This window comes from Drosophila simulans, chromosome 3R (assembly GCF_016746395.2).
Source record: "Drosophila simulans strain w501 chromosome 3R, Prin_Dsim_3.1, whole genome shotgun sequence".
NCBI lineage: Eukaryota > Metazoa > Arthropoda > Insecta > Diptera > Drosophilidae > Drosophila > Drosophila simulans.
In genome coordinates, this window is record NC_052523.2 from 23,464,015 (window position 1) to 23,482,214 (window position 18,200).

Sequence of the window (18,200 nt, forward strand, 5' to 3'; positions counted from 1 at the left end):
TTTTTGAGATTGCGAGAGATTGCCGGAGAGACAGTTGCCTATTATTTTTTATTTCGCCTTTTCTTCTTTCGCTGCCATTTACGTTTTTATTCCGCTCTTTTTTTAAGAACGGGGTTATTTCGGGGAATATATAAATTTATGGGTTCGCGCGCACACACACACACAGCAAATAAAAACTGCAAAAAGCTACAGTTTTAATGTAGTATACACATGTTGAAATCGAGTATAATGATTTTTCAAGTTCTGTTTTCCGCTCGTCCACTGCCATTCACCGTGAAGTGAAGAAGACTCGAGCGGAAAGTTTCTGACTATCTTTAATCTTTAAATTCAATAATGTAGATAAAGTTATTGAGAATTAGCTTGCAGGTTCGAAACTTTGGAGACTTAAACCCGTTTGACAACTGAGAAACCTATTTATTGTGTCTAATAGTATTTAAAAATAAAGCGAAACTCACGACTTAATTTATTTATCTATAGGTTTTTAAAGTTCTTGCGGGAGATTACTTTTGGTGCGCACTGTAGTCAAAGTGAACGCAGATAATCGCACTCCACTGTAATAACTTGCTTTTTTGTGTAATAGCAAAGATATCGAATTTCCTTAGGCCTTTGGGTATTCGATTTCAGGTTCCTGTCGACGGGAGCCTACTGTAAATTGGATTCTCAGTAGGAAATCGAGCTTCTGCCAAGCTGTGTGGTAAACAAGGTTTTCGTGAATCCTCTTACAGGTGAGAAACTACCCCTTTGCTGCAAAAGAACTCCATGTACACCGAGTACATAGGCGACCTGCTGAATACTGGTTCAAAAAATTCGCATTCAGCCGAGCTTCCTTGAAGTTTTCGGGGTGGCAGATGCCGAGAATGCGAAGAGGTTGTATCTCGTATCGTATCTGAAAGCCATGTGCTGAAGTCAGACGAAACTAGATTTACAAGTATTGGGCGGACCGAAAAGATGGGTTGCGGGGAAGCTGGAGTTTGAAAAACTGGGAGCGCTGCCAGAACAGGAAACTTGAACTCGGCTGCAGCTATGTTCTATGGATGAGCAGCGCAGCGCTGGGAAATGCGGAAAGCCTCTTCTTTGCATTAATTACGCATTGCACCAGTTCTAGGAAAATCCACACGTTTTATCTGAATTTCATGTATGTAAATAAATAAACAAAACGCGAGCAAACCTTGCAAGCAACGAATCCCAGTGCACAAACACATGCATTTTCTTATCGTATCGAACTTTGAATTAATAGTACAGTTTGATGGAACAAATTTTTGTAGGGAGCACTCACAGCAATCATACAAAGAGCCAATTTGGTTTTCGGTTTATGATATCCGATTGCATGAAGCACCTTTAAAATATTATATTTTTCTCGTTTACTGTACACACTTTGGTTGTCAAGAAGACTTTTGAACTTACTTATCTGCAATTTCTGCTATCGAATTAATTTTATCGGTTGTATCAAACAGCTGCTTTATGAAAGCTTTATATTAACAGATTGTTGTAAATAAAATTTATTTAAAAAAATAGAAGATAATATTGAACATTCTTTTTAAAAACACCGTAAAAAATTCTAAATTCATGTACCAGAATACAGTACCCTGTACCTAGTTAACATTACCAGTCATCCCGCACAAAACATAACAAAAATGTTTTAAACATTTAAACACTAACTGAGTCCCTTACCTAGGTACTTGGTACCGCTATACATGATAAATATATAAATAATATATACATTAATTAGAAACTTAATTTCTAATCAATAACGGTTGGGCGTTTCAAGTTTTTAGATAACGAATAGCTATCGATTATCGATTACCGCGCAATTATCGCAGCGCAGTGGCCGGTTTTGTGGAGCCCTGGTTGGGGTAAGACGAAAGTTGTGAGAATTGAGATTGGGCATGTCGGAGTCTCCGGGAAAACGGCCGAAAATCGGACCCAGCGATTGCCTCTGCTACCTGCAGGTGAATTGAGTGCAGCATGGGGACTGAGCTCAAACATATTGTGTTCTTTCCAGGGCCTGGGAGATGTCCGCCCGGAGGATGCCGCACTGCAGCTAGCCCAACGAATCCAGACGGAGGAGGATGAGGCGGCGCAGGCGGACACGTGCAGTGGTGCCAATCAAGCCGCCCTGAACATCAGCTTTCGTGTGTACTACCACATAGTGCACAAATACGAGCTGCAAGATTCGCACTTCGCTGATCTATTCCAGCGTTTGACCAGCGAGCAACCCACTGCCTTCTTGATGCTCCAATCCATTCTGCTCACCGACCACTGGAAGCGTCTGGATGCTGCGCTGCTGGAGGAAAAATGCACCACTGCCATAATTGAGGCTCTGCAGCGGAACAATCCCAGCCTGATGGCCGTGCTCAAGGCCACAAACTTGCTGGTAAAGAAGTTCCCCAAGCTGCAACTCCTTCCGCTGAAGCTGGAGCACTTCTATCATTGCCTGCAACGCCAGACGCAAACGGGATCCCGCGAGGAAACGCTGACGCTGTACAACCACTGCTGCAAACAGCCGGAAAGAGCATTCTCCTACTTCCGCTTGATTGTGGAGTTCTGGCCATGGACGAATCGCAACAAGTACTATCTGCTGAGCGGCGCTCTCAACTCGCATTCCCTGCCTGATCTCTTGGCGGCCACTAATCAAAGCGAAGAGGAGTTCTTCAATGGCCTGAGGCTGAGCCTGAGCTATAAGGGACTTCGGGCCGCTAGTCAATATCCCGTGAAAAGCTTGAGCAATCAGCGCTCTCCGGCACTACTTGCCGCCAGTGTGGAGCTGTTGCTTAACGGGAGTGTGGCCGAGATTCAGAACTTTCATTCGCAGTGGTTCCTGCGCATCCAACAGCGGGAAGAGTTGTTTGAGCTGCTGCAAGCAAATCCTCAGATTGTGGAGTTCCTGGCCACCGAGGAGGAAAGGTCGCCGGGCGATCAATTGCGTCTGATTCTGATCTTCAGCATGTTCGCCAAGGAGATATATGCTACCTCCAAGCTGCACTTCTTTAAGATCAGCACCGAGCTATTGACCAACTGCAGCCAGATGGAGACGGAGGCACAGCTGTTGATCTTTCGCTTTCTGGTCGACAATCTGGGAAACTTTGCCGTCGAAGACTGTCTGGATTTCTTTCACAGCTTTGTAGAGCGACATCGCTGCCTGGAAAGCTCAGAGTTCCGGAACACGATGCTGGGCAAGATGCCCACGATTATCAATCACACGGCCAAGCACTTTCATAAGGTGCTCAAGGCGGACATCGGAGTGGGTGGCCATGCATTGGCTCAGAATATCAAGCGATTCTTCTCGCATCTTCAGCATCTGATTGAGCGGGACATCCACAGCGAGGTTTATCAACCCAAGATCTTTGCCCTCAAGTTGTTGGAAATCCTGAATCGATCGCTATATGCTGAACAAGTCGCCAAAAATGCAAAAATGTGCAGTCCCCAGCAGAATCAGCGAATGGGCCTATTTCTCCTGGAGCACGGCGTCTTTCGACCAAAGGAAATGGCCCAACAGCTCTTCGAAACCCTCAACAATCCACAAGGTTTCGATGATGCTTTGGACCTGACGGTCTCCCTGTTGATTCAGATGGGCCATGTGGACAGTGAAAAGTGCGTGGAGCGTTGCTTCGAACTGTGCCGCACGTCTGATATGGACGAATGCTCCTTGGTTTCCCTCTACGCACAATTGGCGGTTACAAAGGAGCAAGCTGGATCAAAGATATTTGATGAGTGCCTGAAGCAGCTTACGGGTAAATTAGATCCCTTCTTTGAAGATCCTTTGCAGACTGCCAAGAGCGGAGGACATCTCTTTGGCTATCTTTGCGCCTTGGACGAGGTGGTCAAGGCTGGCTTGGTAGTGGAGGCGCCTCTGGAGGATTTGTTGCCATTGCTAGAGAGAATCCTCAGCGGCATTCTCAAGTTCCTCAATGTGGCCAACGCCCGGCGACAGGAAGTCGCAGCCACAGCAGCCAGTTTTCAGGACATGGACGAGAGTCTCCAGCTGCTGGTCAGCGAAAGCTCCTTTAAGTCTGATGGGCAGGAAGAGGCTTCTCGAAAGTACTTACTGATGAGCTTCTGGTTGACGTTGAAGGTGGGTAGATATAATTCTTATCCATTGATAAACAAATCATTTGTTTTACCATCTGCAGGGCTGTTGCGATCTGGCCACCAGCATTGGGTGTTTCCAATTGCAAACCTCTGCCAAAACAGTCAACACCGAGACTCTGCGTCGTTGCCTCAACATTAATGTGTCCGTTTTGACGCTTTGTCGGCACAAAGGAGCCATAGAGGCGGCCGGCTTGAGCATTGGCAGACTTACCCGTGCCATCACCAGTAGCTTGGATAGCGGCGATTCGGGATTCCAAATACTTCACGATTGCCTAGAGCGGGAGCTGCTAACGGAAAGCCGTCAAGTGAGCACTACACGGCGTGGTGCCGGCTTTGCCATAATGTTCCTTCACGTGCTGAAGAACGACAATCCACGACAGCGGCTGCTGCTCCATCGCGCTGTGCAGCAAATTCTTAAGAGGCTAAATGAAAACCAAACCGCGGAGACCGTTTCCCTCGATAGCAAACACGATCGCTGGGAGGCACTGGTACTGCATTACCTTTGCGTTCTCGTGCGCGACACAGAACTGAGGCCAGCTATGAGCAAGTACTACAATGAGATTCTCCTGGTGGCCATGGAGCACATCACCAACCCCGAATGGACCATTTCGAATGCGGCACTTCAACTCTTCGGCGCCAATCTGGGCAAGCTGGTGGGACAGCGCCAGGCTACCGAGTTTGATACACGACCCGCCTGGGAACCCAGTGAGCTGGATTACGACGAATTGGGCTGCTTGCTGCCCAAGGCTTGCGAGCACATGCTGAGTTGCTGTGACCGCCAGGAGATCACGTCATCCATCATACTCTTTCTGGCGTTCTTGTCCAAGGTCGAGCACTTGCGTACGTCGGGCGGCAAAGAGCCGAATCCCCTGCTCATTCGCTTCCGCCGACTCAGTTGGCATTTGTTGCGGCACAAATGTGATCAGGTCCGCCAACTGGCGGCCACCTGCTTTGTGCGCTCGCACGAATTCCGCTGCGATCTGCCGGCGGCGCTGCTGGCCAGCGCCAAGTTGGCCGCGAATCTGGAGGAGGAGAACTTCTACGAGGGACTGATTTACACGCTGACATCGGGCGTGCTCAAACTAAAGCACGAAGCACGTCATGTGTGGAGCGCGGGACGTCTGGAGGGATTCCTTGAAGAGCTGCTCACCGCGCTGGATGTCACGGAGCGAGTTCGTCGCTTCAAGCCGTACACACGGAACGTGCTGCTGGAACTGCTAGGACAGCTGGGTAGTGCGGATAAAGCGGCCCTCGTCGAGTCCCTCGGCTAGCATTAGCAAATCTAGTTTTATCTAATCTTTAATAATTAAGCCAAAAAGTTATCTTTCCTTGTCAACGCTTTTACAACTATTCAAATGACGCATTTAATGTTTGTACGCAGTAAACGTAACGAAAATATCTACCAAACAGGGATTTCTAAATTAACAAATGAGAAAATGAACTAACCGCGCGATCAGCTGAAGCCCTCGCTCGACTCCTGCTCCATGGCCTGCAGTTCCTGTTTTTCCATAGCCTCCTGCGCCATTTGCTGCAAGGTGCGACTGAGTATGTTGCGCAGTATGTGCGGCTTGCAGTGCTCCTCCAGCCAGGGGATAATGCCGGTGGTCAGCTGCTTAAAGTTCTCCATGGGTATGTGCTGAAATGTCTCGAACATTTCCTCCATGATGGCCTGGAACTACGGAGGAGGGAAAGGGATTCTAGAGATTATAATAGAGCTAATAGCTCCATACTTACCACTTGAAACTTGGCCTCGTCGGTGAGGCGTGCCTCCTCTGGTCCTGGATTCGCCTGCTGATGCTGCAGCATGTTCTCGTAGCCGTTCTTAATGATCCGCAACGCTGTTACCTCCTTCTGTAGCGCCGATCCCTCGTCCTCCTGCTTGAGCTTCTGCTGGTTAAGGTAGCCAATGTACTCGATGGACTTCTGCAGGATCAGGGCCTTGCTGAGCTTGTAGCCGGAGGAGTCGTTGGGCTGGCAGCGCGGCACCAGCTCCTGCAGGCTGTCGTAGCCCTTCTTGATGGCATCGCGCCGCTTCTGCTCCGCCTGGGTGTGCGCCTCCCTTCTCCGCTCCTTGTAACTCAGCGTAGAATTGGCGGCAGTGGAATGGCGCGCATCGCCGCTATCGTCGTCGTCGTCTGCGATACAGAACCGAAACATGAGACGCGGACACAGTACAATGTAATAAAATGCTGCTGATAGCGAGTAATTCAATGCCACTGCTTTATCAGCTGCCCCCGCCCCCGCACTCTTCGCCAGCGTGACTGATCTTGACCAGCGTTCGCCCACCTGAATTGTGCGCCGAGGAGTTCGGAGTGTGCGTGCTGCCCGCACTGCTGCACCGCGAGTAGTGCTTGCTGCTGTGGTCCTGGTCGTGCTCCATGCCGAAAACGTCTTCCTTGATGGCCAACGCGTTGTTATTATCGCTCATCGTCAACTGCGACGTTTTGGAATTCCCAAAACAAAAACACCAGCAGCGGTGTGACCGTCGCGAGGTAGCGCGAAAAGCCTTCGTTATATGATGGTCAGATTCAACATTGTGCGATAGTTTTAAAGAATCTTTAAAACAGTGTATGTTTATAAGAAATTTTTTTTCTGATTTAAGGTAACTTTATTATAATGTTATGCAACCAACTATACTTGTTATTATTTTCATTAAGTAAAATGTTCATCCATAATAACAAAGTTTTCAGAAACTAAATTTAATGAATTTTTTGTAGCAGAGTGTAAGTTGCGCTACTTTCAATCAACGAACGATAGTTGTATCGATATTTCGGCCACCTCTACCGGTCCGGATGATGACTTTCGCGTTTTTTTCTTGTTGAACTTTGCCGTCGTGTCGCTTTCTTCGGGGTTATTGCTTAAATTAAGCGGGTTTTTGGGCTGCAATTTGTGATCGGCGGACGCACAAGGAATCAATCATGGGCCTGCTATACGCGCTGCGCGTGAGGATCATGAACTTCATGATTTTCTTCCTCCTCATCATCCTAATGCCCGGTCTGCCGCCGCGCACCACCTTCCCCTTCAAGGACTATATGTAAGTGCCTGCCGTTCCAATTGACGTAATTCCCGTGCTAATCCTTGGAGAAATCCCCACTTCGTACAGTGTGACCCCGCCCAAAGACCTGAAAGGGGCGCTGGAATCGAACTTTCACCTGGAGGGAGCGGAGCGACTGCTGGAGGGGCGGGTCTACGGCCCGGAGTGCCTGATAGCCCGCAACAACGAGATCTACACCGGCATCCACGGCGGTGAGGTCATCAAGCTAACGTCCAACCATGTCACGCATGTCACCAAGATCGGCCAGCCCTGCGGTGCGTATTTTCGAGTCCTATAAAGGGAGTTTCATTTTATAATAGTAATCCCCTTGCAGAGGATATCTACGAGGAGTCCAGGTGCGGCCGTCCTCTGGGTCTGGCCTTTGATACGCAGGCTAACAACCTCATCGTCGCTGACGCCTACTACGGCCTGTGGCAGGTGGACCTGGGCACCAATAAGAAGACCCTGCTGGTCTCGCCCGCCCAGGAGCTTGCCGGCAAGTCCATCAACCGCCCTGCCAAGATTTTCAACGGTGTGACCGTGAGCAAACAGGGCGACATCTACTGGACGGACTCCTCGTCGGACTTCACCATCGAAGACCTCGTCTTTGCCAGCTTTGCTAACCCCTCCGGCCGGTGAGTTCATCGCAAATTATAGCGCAACTGTCTAATATTGCTAGTTTTCAAAGTGATAGCTATTCGGAATAGGGCTACAGTGGTACCCCATTACATTGAATGTCTTTACAAAACGAGTTTTGTGACCCATTTAAGATTATTTAAAACGCTTGTAGCGGACTCGAGTGATTCGCCTAATTAATCTCAATTAAGATTACTTCAATTAGCTTACTTCAGTTAGCTTAATTCTTATAATTAAGGGACAAGTTACAGAAGTATGACTGTAAGACGAACGCAAACCGGTTTCTCGATCGGGTCTAATGGTTACTCTAACGGCCTTTGCTTTCTTCTACCTTTCAGTCTTTTCAAATACAACCGCTCGAAGAATGTTAGCGAGGTGCTGCTGGACGAACTGGCCTTCGCCAACGGATTGGCCCTCAGTCCCAACGAGGACTTCATCGTGGTAGCCGAGACCGGAGCGATGCGTCTGACTAAGTATCACCTGAAGGGTGCGAAGGCCGGTCAGAGCGAGGTGTTCGTCGACGGATTGCCCGGTTTGCCCGATAACCTGACGCCCGACGCCGAGGGCATCTGGGTGCCATTGGTCCAGAGCGCGGATAGCGAGCATCCCAACGGCTTCACCCTGTTCACTCGCTTCCCCAGCGTGCGCCTCTTCCTGGCCCGCATGCTGGCTTTGTTCGAGCTGCCCTTCCGCTACCTGAACAGCGTATATCCGAACAAGTTCTCGCAGCGATTCGTTCACTTCGTTGGACACATGGAGAGCATCACTGTGTTGGCGCCCAAGCGAACGACTGTCGTGCGTGTGGACTGGAACGGCAACATTGTGGGCTCGCTGCATGGCTTCGACAAGTCGGCCGCCACGGTATCACACGTCCTGGAGTTCCAAGACTTCTTGTTCCTGGGCTCTCCCACCAATCAGTACCTGGCGCGTGTCAAGTCGCCAAAGGCCAAACAGCCCACGCTGAAGGTGCGCAATGTGCGCGTCGAGGGCGAGGGCTTGGAGGCGTCCATTGGTGTGCCACCCAGCACAGCCACTCCTAAACCCAAGGCGGCTCCCAGCACCACCACTCCAAAACCCACAACGACAACTACTACGCCGAAACCCACTACCACAACGACAACTACTACAACCACGCCAAAACCCACTACCACAACGACAACCAAGAAGCCAACGACCACTACCACCACCACGACAACCACGCCGAAGCCAACCACTACTAAGCCGCCGGCAACTAAGCCATCTACGACTACAACCACCACCACTACTCCTAAGCCAACTACTACTACTACTACTACTCCAGCGCCTGCTAAGCCGAAGGTCAAGCGCACAGTGCCTGAGAAACCCGCGCCCGTTGAGGAGGAGATCCCCTCGGACACACAGCCACCCAAGAAGGAGAAGCTCAAGGTCATCAACAAGCAAGGCGTCAATGTGGAGCTCTAAGATCGCAGACGCATCAGCTTCCCCCTGAGTTTATCGGGCATATTCCCGGACGCGAGATTAGTTTCTTCACGTAGTCAAAACCTATTCTGATTATTATCTTTTCCCTCCAACATCTCAACCATTTCTGGGGAATGTTCAAAGTTTTCTTATTTATCATGCCCCAACTCAGGCTGTCGAGGCCAGTTAATTTTAGTCGAAAGGTAGCTAAATTCAGACTAGCCGAGGGCCTAGCTCACATGATCCTCGACGGGCAACGCTTTATATGTTTTAGACTAACATATAATTCTGTTTTGCTTAGGCACTATATACATTCCATTCCTTTTTCCCAACCGGAAGTGCATTCCAAGTTAATTCCTAAGTTAATAGTAAACAATGCCCCAAAATTGTTAAACTCGAGTAACTTTTGATTTTGTACTGATTTTTTCTTATTTTCATTAAAAATAAAGGTATTTTGTAAAAATAGACGTAAGCCTAATGAGGTTGGTTGTCTTAGACTAGCATTAAATTAAGTTTAGCCGTAAGCTATCACTAATTTGTGGACACCGATTGACTGATCTTGGCTCGGCCAGCCGGCTCCTTGGGATCCGTCCAGGCCCAATCGGCATAGTGGACGCAGCGGCCCAGTTCCTCGGAGTAGAGCTGCGACTGCGGACAGCGCTGGAGGCGAGCCCGTGTGCCCTGCTTGTCGCACACCCAGTAGGCCGTGGGATCCCAGTAGTTGCGGAACATGCGGTTCACCTCATCCAGACCCTGGCAGCTGGGCTCGCCGTTGTGCTCGTGCGGCCGGCGCTTCTGAATGGGCAGATGTGCTGATGCGGTGGCCATCTTCTTCAAGTGATTGGGTTTTTCTTGGGGGGGAGTTCTGAAATCAAAACCGGAACTGAGCATTAGTCCACGATGTCAGAGCGTGATCGCCGCATAAAAATGACTAAAATTCTTGGCAAAGGCATTTGCCCCACATATTTTACTGAATTAAACTCCCCCTTTTCGCTTACCTTGTGCTATTTCTTGGTCGTTAGTTATTTTTAACGGCTAGCAGCCTGTTGCGCGCTGTTGCTGAGTTATTTCACTTCTGATTTGTCATACCGAATCATTTCCCGCTTAAATACCATTCCGTCGGACGACGTCAACGCCGCCGTCCGCTGCTTTGGGCATAGATAGCGTTGCTGGTCTCTGGCTCGAGGGCCGATTCCCGATCCGATTCCTACGCCTTTTCGTTGTCGGGCAACGAGCACTTTGTATCTATGTATCTACGTATGAGGCCCACGAATTTGCACTGAATCGCCTTGATCTTGAGGCGACCCAAAGGGTGGGTGCGGGTCGGTCTCTGGGTGGCTAAGACCGCCTGGCCACCCGATGCCCGGTCGTGGTCACGTGTCGTCGTCGTGGTCGGGGGAATACTCCCAGCGCAGCAGACTGTCGGTATGTCGTAAATTTCGCACAAAAAACGAGCGCAAACATATTTGGAGAAAAAATTAGGTAACACGCTCGCAGGTTGAAACCGCTTACTGCACTGAGAAAAATAAACGTAACTCGTATGTGTAACTTATTTTATAAATTTAATGCATGCAGCTTGTGTGTATAAATCTTTATCAGTTTGTTCGTTAATTGTTAAAATAAAGGAAATTGCTATTTAAAATTAAAGTGCTGCTTCGTTTCTTTGCGTGTATTCGTTTCCTGTCTAATTTCCAAGGGTTAAGGGGTCAGAGTTTCCTCTGAGCAATGACGCCAACGGAAAATGTCAACAAATGCATATATATACATAGTTGGCACACACTTGAATCGACTGTCAATAAACCCCAGCAATCCAGTAGTTGGAGGTGCTTAGCCCGTAAGCCGCGTCGACTAGCGGCCAGATCACGCATCCGCCGTGTGGTTCGCATGACGAGCCCCTCATTCTAGCCGCTAGTCAGTAACTTTCCCCTCGGCTGGTGTCCATGTGTCACCTTTTCGCGATAAATGAAGGCATTTGCCGCCAGCAGCGACACCTTATCTCGCCTAACGAGGTAATCAGCTCCAAGCCCAGACGTTTTTTACTCCGGTTTCGTGGGCGTACGGGCCATTAATTGATTGGCGAACTTCATTCACGTGATCACGCGGTGGTTGGATTTCTTTGGGCACCAAATGGCTTGGCCCATCGCAGCCAACTGGAATTAGTTGGCTGTCTGGCGATTATGCGCGCACGTGGGCAGCTGGTGGTCAAAGTCGCCGGGGCCTACGGAGCACGAGCTTCCAGGTCGGTCTGGCGATCGAGACGTGCTCGATGTGACTTATGTGTGTCTATAAAAAAAAAAAGAAATCACGATCGTGTGGGGGATCGCCCGTGGACTTCAAGGGGAATATCTCTCGCATGACTCTGAAATTTCACGAAATGGAGAGAACGTGTTATCTCGAAAGTATTTCATAATCGTTATCAAATTATAAAGAAATTTAAAATACTACCTTCATAAACTATTATTAGATCTCTACTACTTCGCTTATTAGATGACTTTCTTTCATGCTAACTCTAACATTCAATGGACTTTGGTTAGTTCGTCACTGAAATCGCAAGATATATTTCACAATGCTCTTTTACAATTGCTAAAAATTAAGTTCAGCTGCTAATCTCATTCTAAACTAAATTCCAACTGGAATAATTTCAGTTTGTCACGGGCAATTTTTGAAAAGTCTCATTAAAAAAGAATATATTTTAAGTACGTCACTGAACTCGAAAGGGAATATTCCATACGAAATTTCGGCTAGACATTGTCTACATTTCTTGAAATGAATGAAATAAGAGGCTATCTATAAAGACTCATTCAATGAATATGTGCAAATGACCTTTAGATGATACGTCACAATGAGACGACACAATTATATGAGCCACTACTATTCAATAAGAGCCCATTTTGTATTGCTATTTATTGGGATAGTTTAATCATATTTATATAATAATTTTATTAGAAATAAAATATAAAACTGGCTGTAACCAGTTAGAAGTGCTATTATGTGAATGAACATTTACGCCCACGATACGAACAAGTTATTTCAATTTATCGACGATATATATTCCACATGGCAACTAGAAACTAGTTTAGCACATGATGTTTGAAACATTAGATAAGCAATATTTTTCCATTTCGTCACCATTTCGCCAGGAGCACGTGAGTTGCGCGTCCATCGATGTGCCGAAGGTTATAAATATCCACTAATTGATTAGTCATACATGGGGGTATATCGTGAAATTGGGGGCTTTCTCGCCTCTCGTGCGTTGAGTAGTTTGTGGAATGACGTCGATTTTTGCGGGTATATATGTATTTATATGCGGTGGGTATACAAGTACAATAGATTAAGCTGTGTGCTTCGTATTTGAAGATATGAGTTTCCATTGTTGATTTCCTATGGCTGCAGCAGCAGCGCCACGCCCCCCAGAATCCATCGCGAGGGGCGTTCGCGGGTCTTAAGGTTAAAGGTCCACACGTAGGTATTGCCCCGCGACCTAAAAGCACCAGTCAATTAGAAGTCGGTGTGGACAAAGGAGACTGGGGTGCATCTTGGGGAATGTCACCCACCTGGTCTTGTACAAAGGACACTCGTAGACGCGCTGCAGCTCCTGCTTCTCCTGGACAATGGACTTGATGTAGATGACGGGCATGGCGCAGAGCATCTCTTTGGGCCGCAGGGCCACAATGGAGTTCAGCTGGCAGTCCCAGCTGGCGCCATCCATGTACAGGTCGTGGACAAAGGCGCCCTCCATGGGCGGCAGGCTATTCGAAGGATGTGCCAGGAGAAGGGCAAGCAAAGATGCAGTTTAAAATCGTATAGATACATACTTCTTGAAGGGATTAGAGGGGATTTAAGCTGTTCTTGTTAATTTTTGGTTTCTTGGCAAATTAAATAGCCAGAATAAGCAACTTACGTGACGTCGTCCTTCTGCTTCTTGGTGACATCGCAGCTTATGAGCATCCTGTCCAGCGGCAGGTCGTGTTTCCGGGCACTCTCCTGCATGATGGCGGTGAGGAAACTCTGCGGATTAAAGAGTCCGCCCAGCCAGATGGCGCAGGGCAACTTAAAATCGTTGAGCCAACCGGCCAGCTCCTTGATGCGATGCAGCAGATCCGCAAACCAGGATTGTAAGCCCAACATGCTGGGATAGGCCAGTCGGGCCCATGCAGCCGGCACATGATCATAGAATATAGCATGATCCAGTCGCTCCATCTCCTGGGTAATGGTGAGTTCGCCCCTCAATCCCAGCATCAGTTCACGCAGGGATCGCTTAATTTCCCGGATCAGAGCGTTCATCCTTTCGCATTCCTGGAGGGCCACCACCACGAAGGGCGTCTTGCGTTCCACGCGATTTAGCAGAGCCTGCAGATTGAACTCATCCTGCAGCTTGTCCAGGAAGTCGTCGATCATGATCTTGACCAGCTCCTCGCGCGGTGCTCCGCAATGGGAGCTCAGTTCCGACTCCCGCGGCTGCAGCTCGAAAATGGTGCGCAACAGCTGCTCGGATGCGGTGGTCAGGAAGCCAATCTCCGCATTCGGATGCAGGCCATACAGCAGGGGACTCTCCTCCGGCAGCATTTCCGTAATGTAAGAGTGATAGCCCTCGAAGTCGAGATTCGGCGGTGCCGGAAAACCGGGACACAGTTCAAAGTCACCGTCAATGAGATCCTGCTGCAGGAGCTCCTCCAGATAGGTCTGGCACAGCCGGCGGTCCCAGTCATCGGTAATGTGACCACCGTACATGATCTCCCCAAAGAGATAGCGCAGATCCTCCCACGGAATCCGATTGCTACCCTCCAGATAGTTGTGCAGGACATTGGACGAGATGGTCAGGTCACCAATGTTAAAGGGGTACACCTTGTTCCAGCCCTGTGGTCCAAACTTGCGCCTCTCACCGGCCACCGCATGAAAGTAACAGAGGGCGAAAAGGATCGACTTAAACTCCGCCTCCTGGGTGCACGTTTCCAAGGCATCCTGCGAGAAGTTGTCCCACGCCTTGTGCAGATTGGCTGCCATACCAGATGGAGGTTCATTGACCACCTGGAGATTATACTTCGATTTATCTAGCCGAATAGGATACGGAAAAATACGTACCTTCAACGACGACTCAAGGATGCCCTGTGGAATCACGTGGTATTGCGGATCCGGAGCAGGTTCTGCGCTGATGAACAGACGGAAATTGGACTCCCCCTTCGACTCGCTCTGCAGCACAATCCGTTCGATTAGCTTCTCCAGCGTGGGCAGCCAGTTAACCACCAGGTGGATATTTTGCAGGATGACCCACTGCTGACCGGATTCCAGAGCACCTATTATCGCCTGCTCGGCCAGCAGCTCCTGTCCCTGGCCCAGTGAGATGTTGACCAGGGTATCGGACTCCGAATGAAAGCCCTGTCGCTGGCCATAACGCTCCACATCCCGAATGGGATCCACACCGGGTGAAAGGATAAAGAACGCCGGTGTGGCAGCATTCAGCTCCTGAAAGATGGCTCCAAAGGGCGGCGTTTGAATCTCGGCATACGATCGACCCATCGTCTGTTCCACAAACTGCCGCATGGCGTAGGTCATGCGATCCGGCCTCAGTGACCGTATGATGCACAATTTCTGGAGCGGAGTGCGGTGCTTCCATTCGCCGGGAAACTGCTCTCGTTCGGGAGTATCGCTGGCCATGAATTTGCGCCAGCGCTTCGTGTAGTTCTCCATGTCCTTGTCAATACCGTAGAAATGCTCGATCAGGGTCAGGGATTTTATGCCACCCCAGGCGCTCCGACCCACGAAATCCAAGGGCGACAAGGTAGTGGGATCGTGGGGGAATCTCAGCAGAAAGTCCGTCTCATCTTTGGCCACCTGCTCGGCGGCTATGAGGATGCGAAGGGTCATGTGCGAGGTGAAGGTCAGCTTGTCCGCCTCGAAGAGACCGCGCAACGTATAGCGATAAGTCTGCAAGGTAATGGACTCCACGAGGTGGAGCACCCGCTTCTCGTAGTTCTTGGATTCAGCGGCCATGGCAATAGCTTGCCGGAATACGTTCATAAAGGACTTCAGCGAGAACTTGTAGATCGGATTAATGCGACTCAAATCGGTGAGTACGAAGTACAATATAGCCGCTCTCTTCGCAGCCGATCGATATATATTCCGGGTATCATCGATCTGCAGAGTCGTAACCCTGGCCTCCCGCACCTTCGCTTCGATTTCGTCCACGGTTCGCTTGGTGTTCTCCAAATTGATTACCAAAGCGTGATCATCCAGGACATTTTCACCCGATGACGCCAGCCTGCCCAGCAGCTCATCCTCGAGAGCCTTGAGGGATATCTTAAATTTGTTCTGCTGCACGGTGACCTCTGTTTTCATCTGCTCCAGATCCGGCCTCTCAATCTTGACCACCTCGGCCAATAGCTGTTCCTCTAGACCATCAGGAGTGACCGTAAAGTTGATCAAGGTGGTCTGCGCCTGCATTTCCGGCTTGTAGTGCGGATTGGCCATTTTGGTGTGCAGGATGAGCCGGAAGCTGGCATGGAACTCGATCTCCTTGTCGCCGATGCGCAGATAGCGTCCTTTCTTGATCAGTGCCCGGCTGAGCAGGGGCTCCAGAACCGTATCCATTGATTCCTCAATCTGCTCGATGAGCACCGTGTCCCCCTGTGAGATGCTCTTCTCAAGAGCCTCCAGGAAGCCCTTCTGCCGCAGTCGCAGCACCACCAAGGCGGTTCCGAAGCGATTTTTGATCCACTTAATGCCCTGCCTGAAGATGATATCTAGATTTTGGGAACATAGTTGGTAATGCCTACACTTACAGTTGGGGATCGATCATCAGCGGCCATCTGGTGGAGTATTGCAGTATGGTGGCATTCTCCGTCGACATCCGGTCCATGGGCAGACCCTCGTTGTTCCAGGCGGCTATCTGGGCGTCATCCGAGAATAGGGCCAGGGTATCCACGCCCTCGGTGTGCGGTATGTGGGGCTATTCACCCGAAATGAAACGAAGTTTAAGTTCCTGCAACCGTGGCAAAGTGAAAGTGCGAACTCACATCGATTTTGCGAAAGTTGGGCAGCCACATCTTGTGCTGCAGTTCCTCACGATAGCGGCGCGTGAAGCAGCCCACGTACGACAGGAACGAGGAAATTAGCAGGATATCTCCGGGCAGGGTACCAATCTTGGCCAGCAGGCTACGGATGAAATAAAGGGATGGGGGGCGAGGCAAATGTAAGTGGTAATCCCCTGCTTTTGATGCTAACAAATCGTATAAATTACAGTAGCAGCAGGAAGCTTAAGGTTGCACCATCACCCGACTTCCGCTGCAGCCTGCCTCTTCGCCTCCTTCGCTGCATTTAAATTTAAATGAGGGGAAATTGAAAAAATAATGATGTCGGAGGAGGAGGAGGAAGTAGGAGGAGTTGTTGTTCCTGCCTTTGTTGCTGGCATTCCCAACCAGGCTGGATGATGATGGGTGGGCTCACAGGCGTTGGGTGGGCTCTAGCTGCAGATGCAGCTGAAGTGGTTGCATAAATTATCGGAAATTGCTGCATGCCAACTCTTATTGAAATATTTGAGCTTATTATGTCAAAGCTGCTGCTGGCCAAGGGGCAGACTCCTCGCAGGACAACTTTTTGTAGTGCTTGCTTAAGCTATTTTCAATTAGTAAGCCCCAGTGGCCACCACTCTGCTCCGCCAGACGTCTCTGCTAAAAACTGAAAACGACAATGATTTATGCTCATTTATATGCACATTCATATGTTTAAAAGAGTCGCACGAGTAATGCTTTGTAATTGAATAATCTGATAATTGCTGGAGGATCAGAGACCTCTGCGATAGAAGGGTCCTAAAATGATATCAAAAATGCTTGATTTAAACCCCTTGCTGTGAATTTATATGCACGCCACTGCCTGCCATTTTCATTTGTGTGTGTGTGTGTGGCATAATTGTTTTTTGCTGAAAATATTGTGTTGAATTTTGTTGAAATACCTGTCAGGTGACATAAGAGCATTCTCATTTAGAGCGGATAGTATTTTTCGAAGGCAGCACGACCAACTATGCCAACAGCTCCAACAATAACAACAATAAGTTGGCAAACAAATGCGAGTATCCTGCAGGAGGATCCCTTTAAATGTGTGTGTGTGTAATGTCATTGTCAAATATGCAGAAATTTATATGCAAGTCAGAGCAGCTTACACACACATACACACACACCTGTCCGAAAAAGGCAGCCCATCGCCACCCACCACCCACCAACCACCACCCACCGAAGGTACAAACAATTTGCCGTAGCGGGTCAAATAATATTTTCATAAATATTTGAACAATTCTCACTGGCAAAGTCCAGAATCGAGGCTGTTGCTCCTTTGCCAGCAATGCATTTAATTTCCAAGGATCGCCCAGGCTCACACCTACACACACACACACACACACAGTTGGGAAATTTTTCATTTTTCGTAATTCAATACGTATTTCATATGCATTTATATTCGGAACCGGATCCCTCGGCGATTTAGCTGCTGACGCAGCCCATTTTGTATGGGTTGTTCAGTTGGTCAGTTTGTGTGCGGACTCTGCAGTTGTTTAGGTGCGAAAAATGTAGTACTTTGCCCACCCGAAAACACGCCCAAAACCCCCACCACCACCATCATCATCATCATCAGCATCGATGGACGCCCTTTACGGATTTTCTTTTGGCTTGCACGCGCACTCAATTGAATTTCAATGAATGCAACCAGTCGTCAATGGGCAGCCAAAGGTGTCGGAGTGCTCTGCGCGTTGTACGAATGTTTGAATGTTTGAATGTTTGAATGCACGAATGTACGAATGTTTGAATGTTCGAATGCTATATTGCCATTGACATCTATATGAATTTGATTAAGTTTTTGCCCAATGCTTATTGCATGTGGCCTGATGGTTTATATAATTGATAGTTGGGGCGCCCCACTGCTTTTTGGATCCTTTTGGCTTTGAATGAAAATTCAGGATATTCATGACCCCAAAACGGTTGCGTTTTCATTAGTTTCGCCATTCAGGTGCCATTAA

At 48.8% G+C, this 18,200-nt stretch overlaps 5 protein-coding genes and 1 long non-coding RNA gene across 6 annotated transcripts in view; 2 read left to right on the top strand and 4 right to left on the bottom strand.

The window, feature by feature from the left end:
• The first annotated feature begins 1,732 nt into the window (after positions 1-1,732).
• LOC6739679 lies at positions 1,733-5,496 on the top strand. Its single transcript, XM_016172064.3, has 3 exons — positions 1,733-1,949; positions 2,003-4,072; positions 4,131-5,496. Exons 1-3 carry the CDS (start codon positions 1,887-1,889, stop codon positions 5,358-5,360), a joined length of 3,363 nt encoding a protein of 1,120 aa, XP_016036573.1. The 5' UTR covers positions 1,733-1,886; the 3' UTR covers positions 5,361-5,496.
• On the bottom strand, positions 5,409-6,851 carry LOC6739685 (max-like protein X). Its single transcript, XM_002076544.4, has 3 exons — positions 6,376-6,851; positions 5,824-6,224; positions 5,409-5,764 (listed from the first exon to the last, which is right to left on the bottom strand). The coding sequence occupies exons 1-3, from the start codon at positions 6,515-6,517 to the stop codon at positions 5,543-5,545; spliced, it is 765 nt and encodes a 254-aa protein (XP_002076580.2). The 5' UTR covers positions 6,518-6,851; the 3' UTR covers positions 5,409-5,542.
• Positions 6,852-6,854: 3 nt separating this feature from the next.
• LOC27207137 (adipocyte plasma membrane-associated protein) lies at positions 6,855-9,661 on the top strand. Its single transcript, XM_016182870.3, has 4 exons — positions 6,855-7,123; positions 7,193-7,398; positions 7,458-7,758; positions 8,098-9,661. Exons 1-4 carry the CDS (start codon positions 7,008-7,010, stop codon positions 9,197-9,199), a joined length of 1,725 nt encoding a protein of 574 aa, XP_016036574.1. The 5' UTR covers positions 6,855-7,007; the 3' UTR covers positions 9,200-9,661.
• LOC27206427 lies at positions 9,601-10,580 on the bottom strand. Its single transcript, XM_016174579.3, has 2 exons — positions 10,195-10,580; positions 9,601-10,061 (listed from the first exon to the last, which is right to left on the bottom strand). Exon 2 carries the CDS (start codon positions 10,022-10,024, stop codon positions 9,728-9,730), a length of 297 nt encoding a protein of 98 aa, XP_016036575.1. The 5' UTR covers positions 10,025-10,061; positions 10,195-10,580; the 3' UTR covers positions 9,601-9,727.
• A 201-nt stretch (positions 10,581-10,781) lies between these two features.
• On the bottom strand, positions 10,782-11,834 carry LOC123327244. The gene is made up of 2 exons (XR_006541831.1): positions 11,642-11,834; positions 10,782-11,555 (listed from the first exon to the last, which is right to left on the bottom strand). It is a non-coding gene; the product is annotated as an uncharacterized LOC123327244 (long non-coding RNA).
• A 278-nt stretch (positions 11,835-12,112) lies between these two features.
• LOC6739686 (dynein beta chain, ciliary) overlaps positions 12,113-18,200 on the bottom strand; it is a 28,482-nt gene continuing 22,394 nt past the window's right edge. The window contains exons 27-32 of the mRNA XM_044923141.1: positions 16,210-16,348; positions 15,976-16,142; positions 14,279-15,923; positions 13,098-14,224; positions 12,751-12,945; positions 12,113-12,677 (exon numbers count right to left, since the gene is read on the bottom strand). Of these exons, the coding sequence (XP_044779076.1) occupies positions 12,578-12,677; positions 12,751-12,945; positions 13,098-14,224; positions 14,279-15,923; positions 15,976-16,142; positions 16,210-16,348 (3,373 nt within the window). The 3' untranslated portion in view covers positions 12,113-12,577. The remainder of the gene's footprint in view (positions 12,678-12,750; positions 12,946-13,097; positions 14,225-14,278; positions 15,924-15,975; positions 16,143-16,209; positions 16,349-18,200) is intronic.

Excerpts from the sequence above, each read along its gene's own strand:
- LOC6739679 (XM_016172064.3), top strand. The coding sequence starts at position 1,887 with ATGTCGGAGTCTCCGGGAAAACGGCCGAAAATCGGACCCAGCGATTGC. Across the intron at positions 1,950-2,002 it reads ATTGCCTCTGCTACCTGCAG|GGCCTGGGAGATGTCCGCCC; the intron begins GTGAATTGAGTG and ends TGTTCTTTCCAG. Across the intron at positions 4,073-4,130 it reads GCTTCTGGTTGACGTTGAAG|GGCTGTTGCGATCTGGCCAC; the intron begins GTGGGTAGATAT and ends TACCATCTGCAG.
- LOC6739685 (XM_002076544.4), bottom strand. The coding sequence starts at position 6,517 with ATGAGCGATAATAACAACGCGTTGGCCATCAAGGAAGACGTTTTCGGC. Across the intron at positions 6,225-6,375 it reads CTCCTCGGCGCACAATTCAG|ACGACGACGACGATAGCGGC; the intron begins GTGGGCGAACGC and ends TCTGTATCGCAG. Across the intron at positions 5,765-5,823 it reads ACGAGGCCAAGTTTCAAGTG|TTCCAGGCCATCATGGAGGA; the intron begins GTAAGTATGGAG and ends CCTCCTCCGTAG.
- LOC27207137 (XM_016182870.3), top strand. The coding sequence starts at position 7,008 with ATGGGCCTGCTATACGCGCTGCGCGTGAGGATCATGAACTTCATGATT. Across the intron at positions 7,399-7,457 it reads CAAGATCGGCCAGCCCTGCG|AGGATATCTACGAGGAGTCC; the intron begins GTGCGTATTTTC and ends ATCCCCTTGCAG. Across the intron at positions 7,759-8,097 it reads TTTGCTAACCCCTCCGGCCG|TCTTTTCAAATACAACCGCT; the intron begins GTGAGTTCATCG and ends TCTACCTTTCAG.
- LOC27206427 (XM_016174579.3), bottom strand. The coding sequence starts at position 10,024 with ATGGCCACCGCATCAGCACATCTGCCCATTCAGAAGCGCCGGCCGCAC.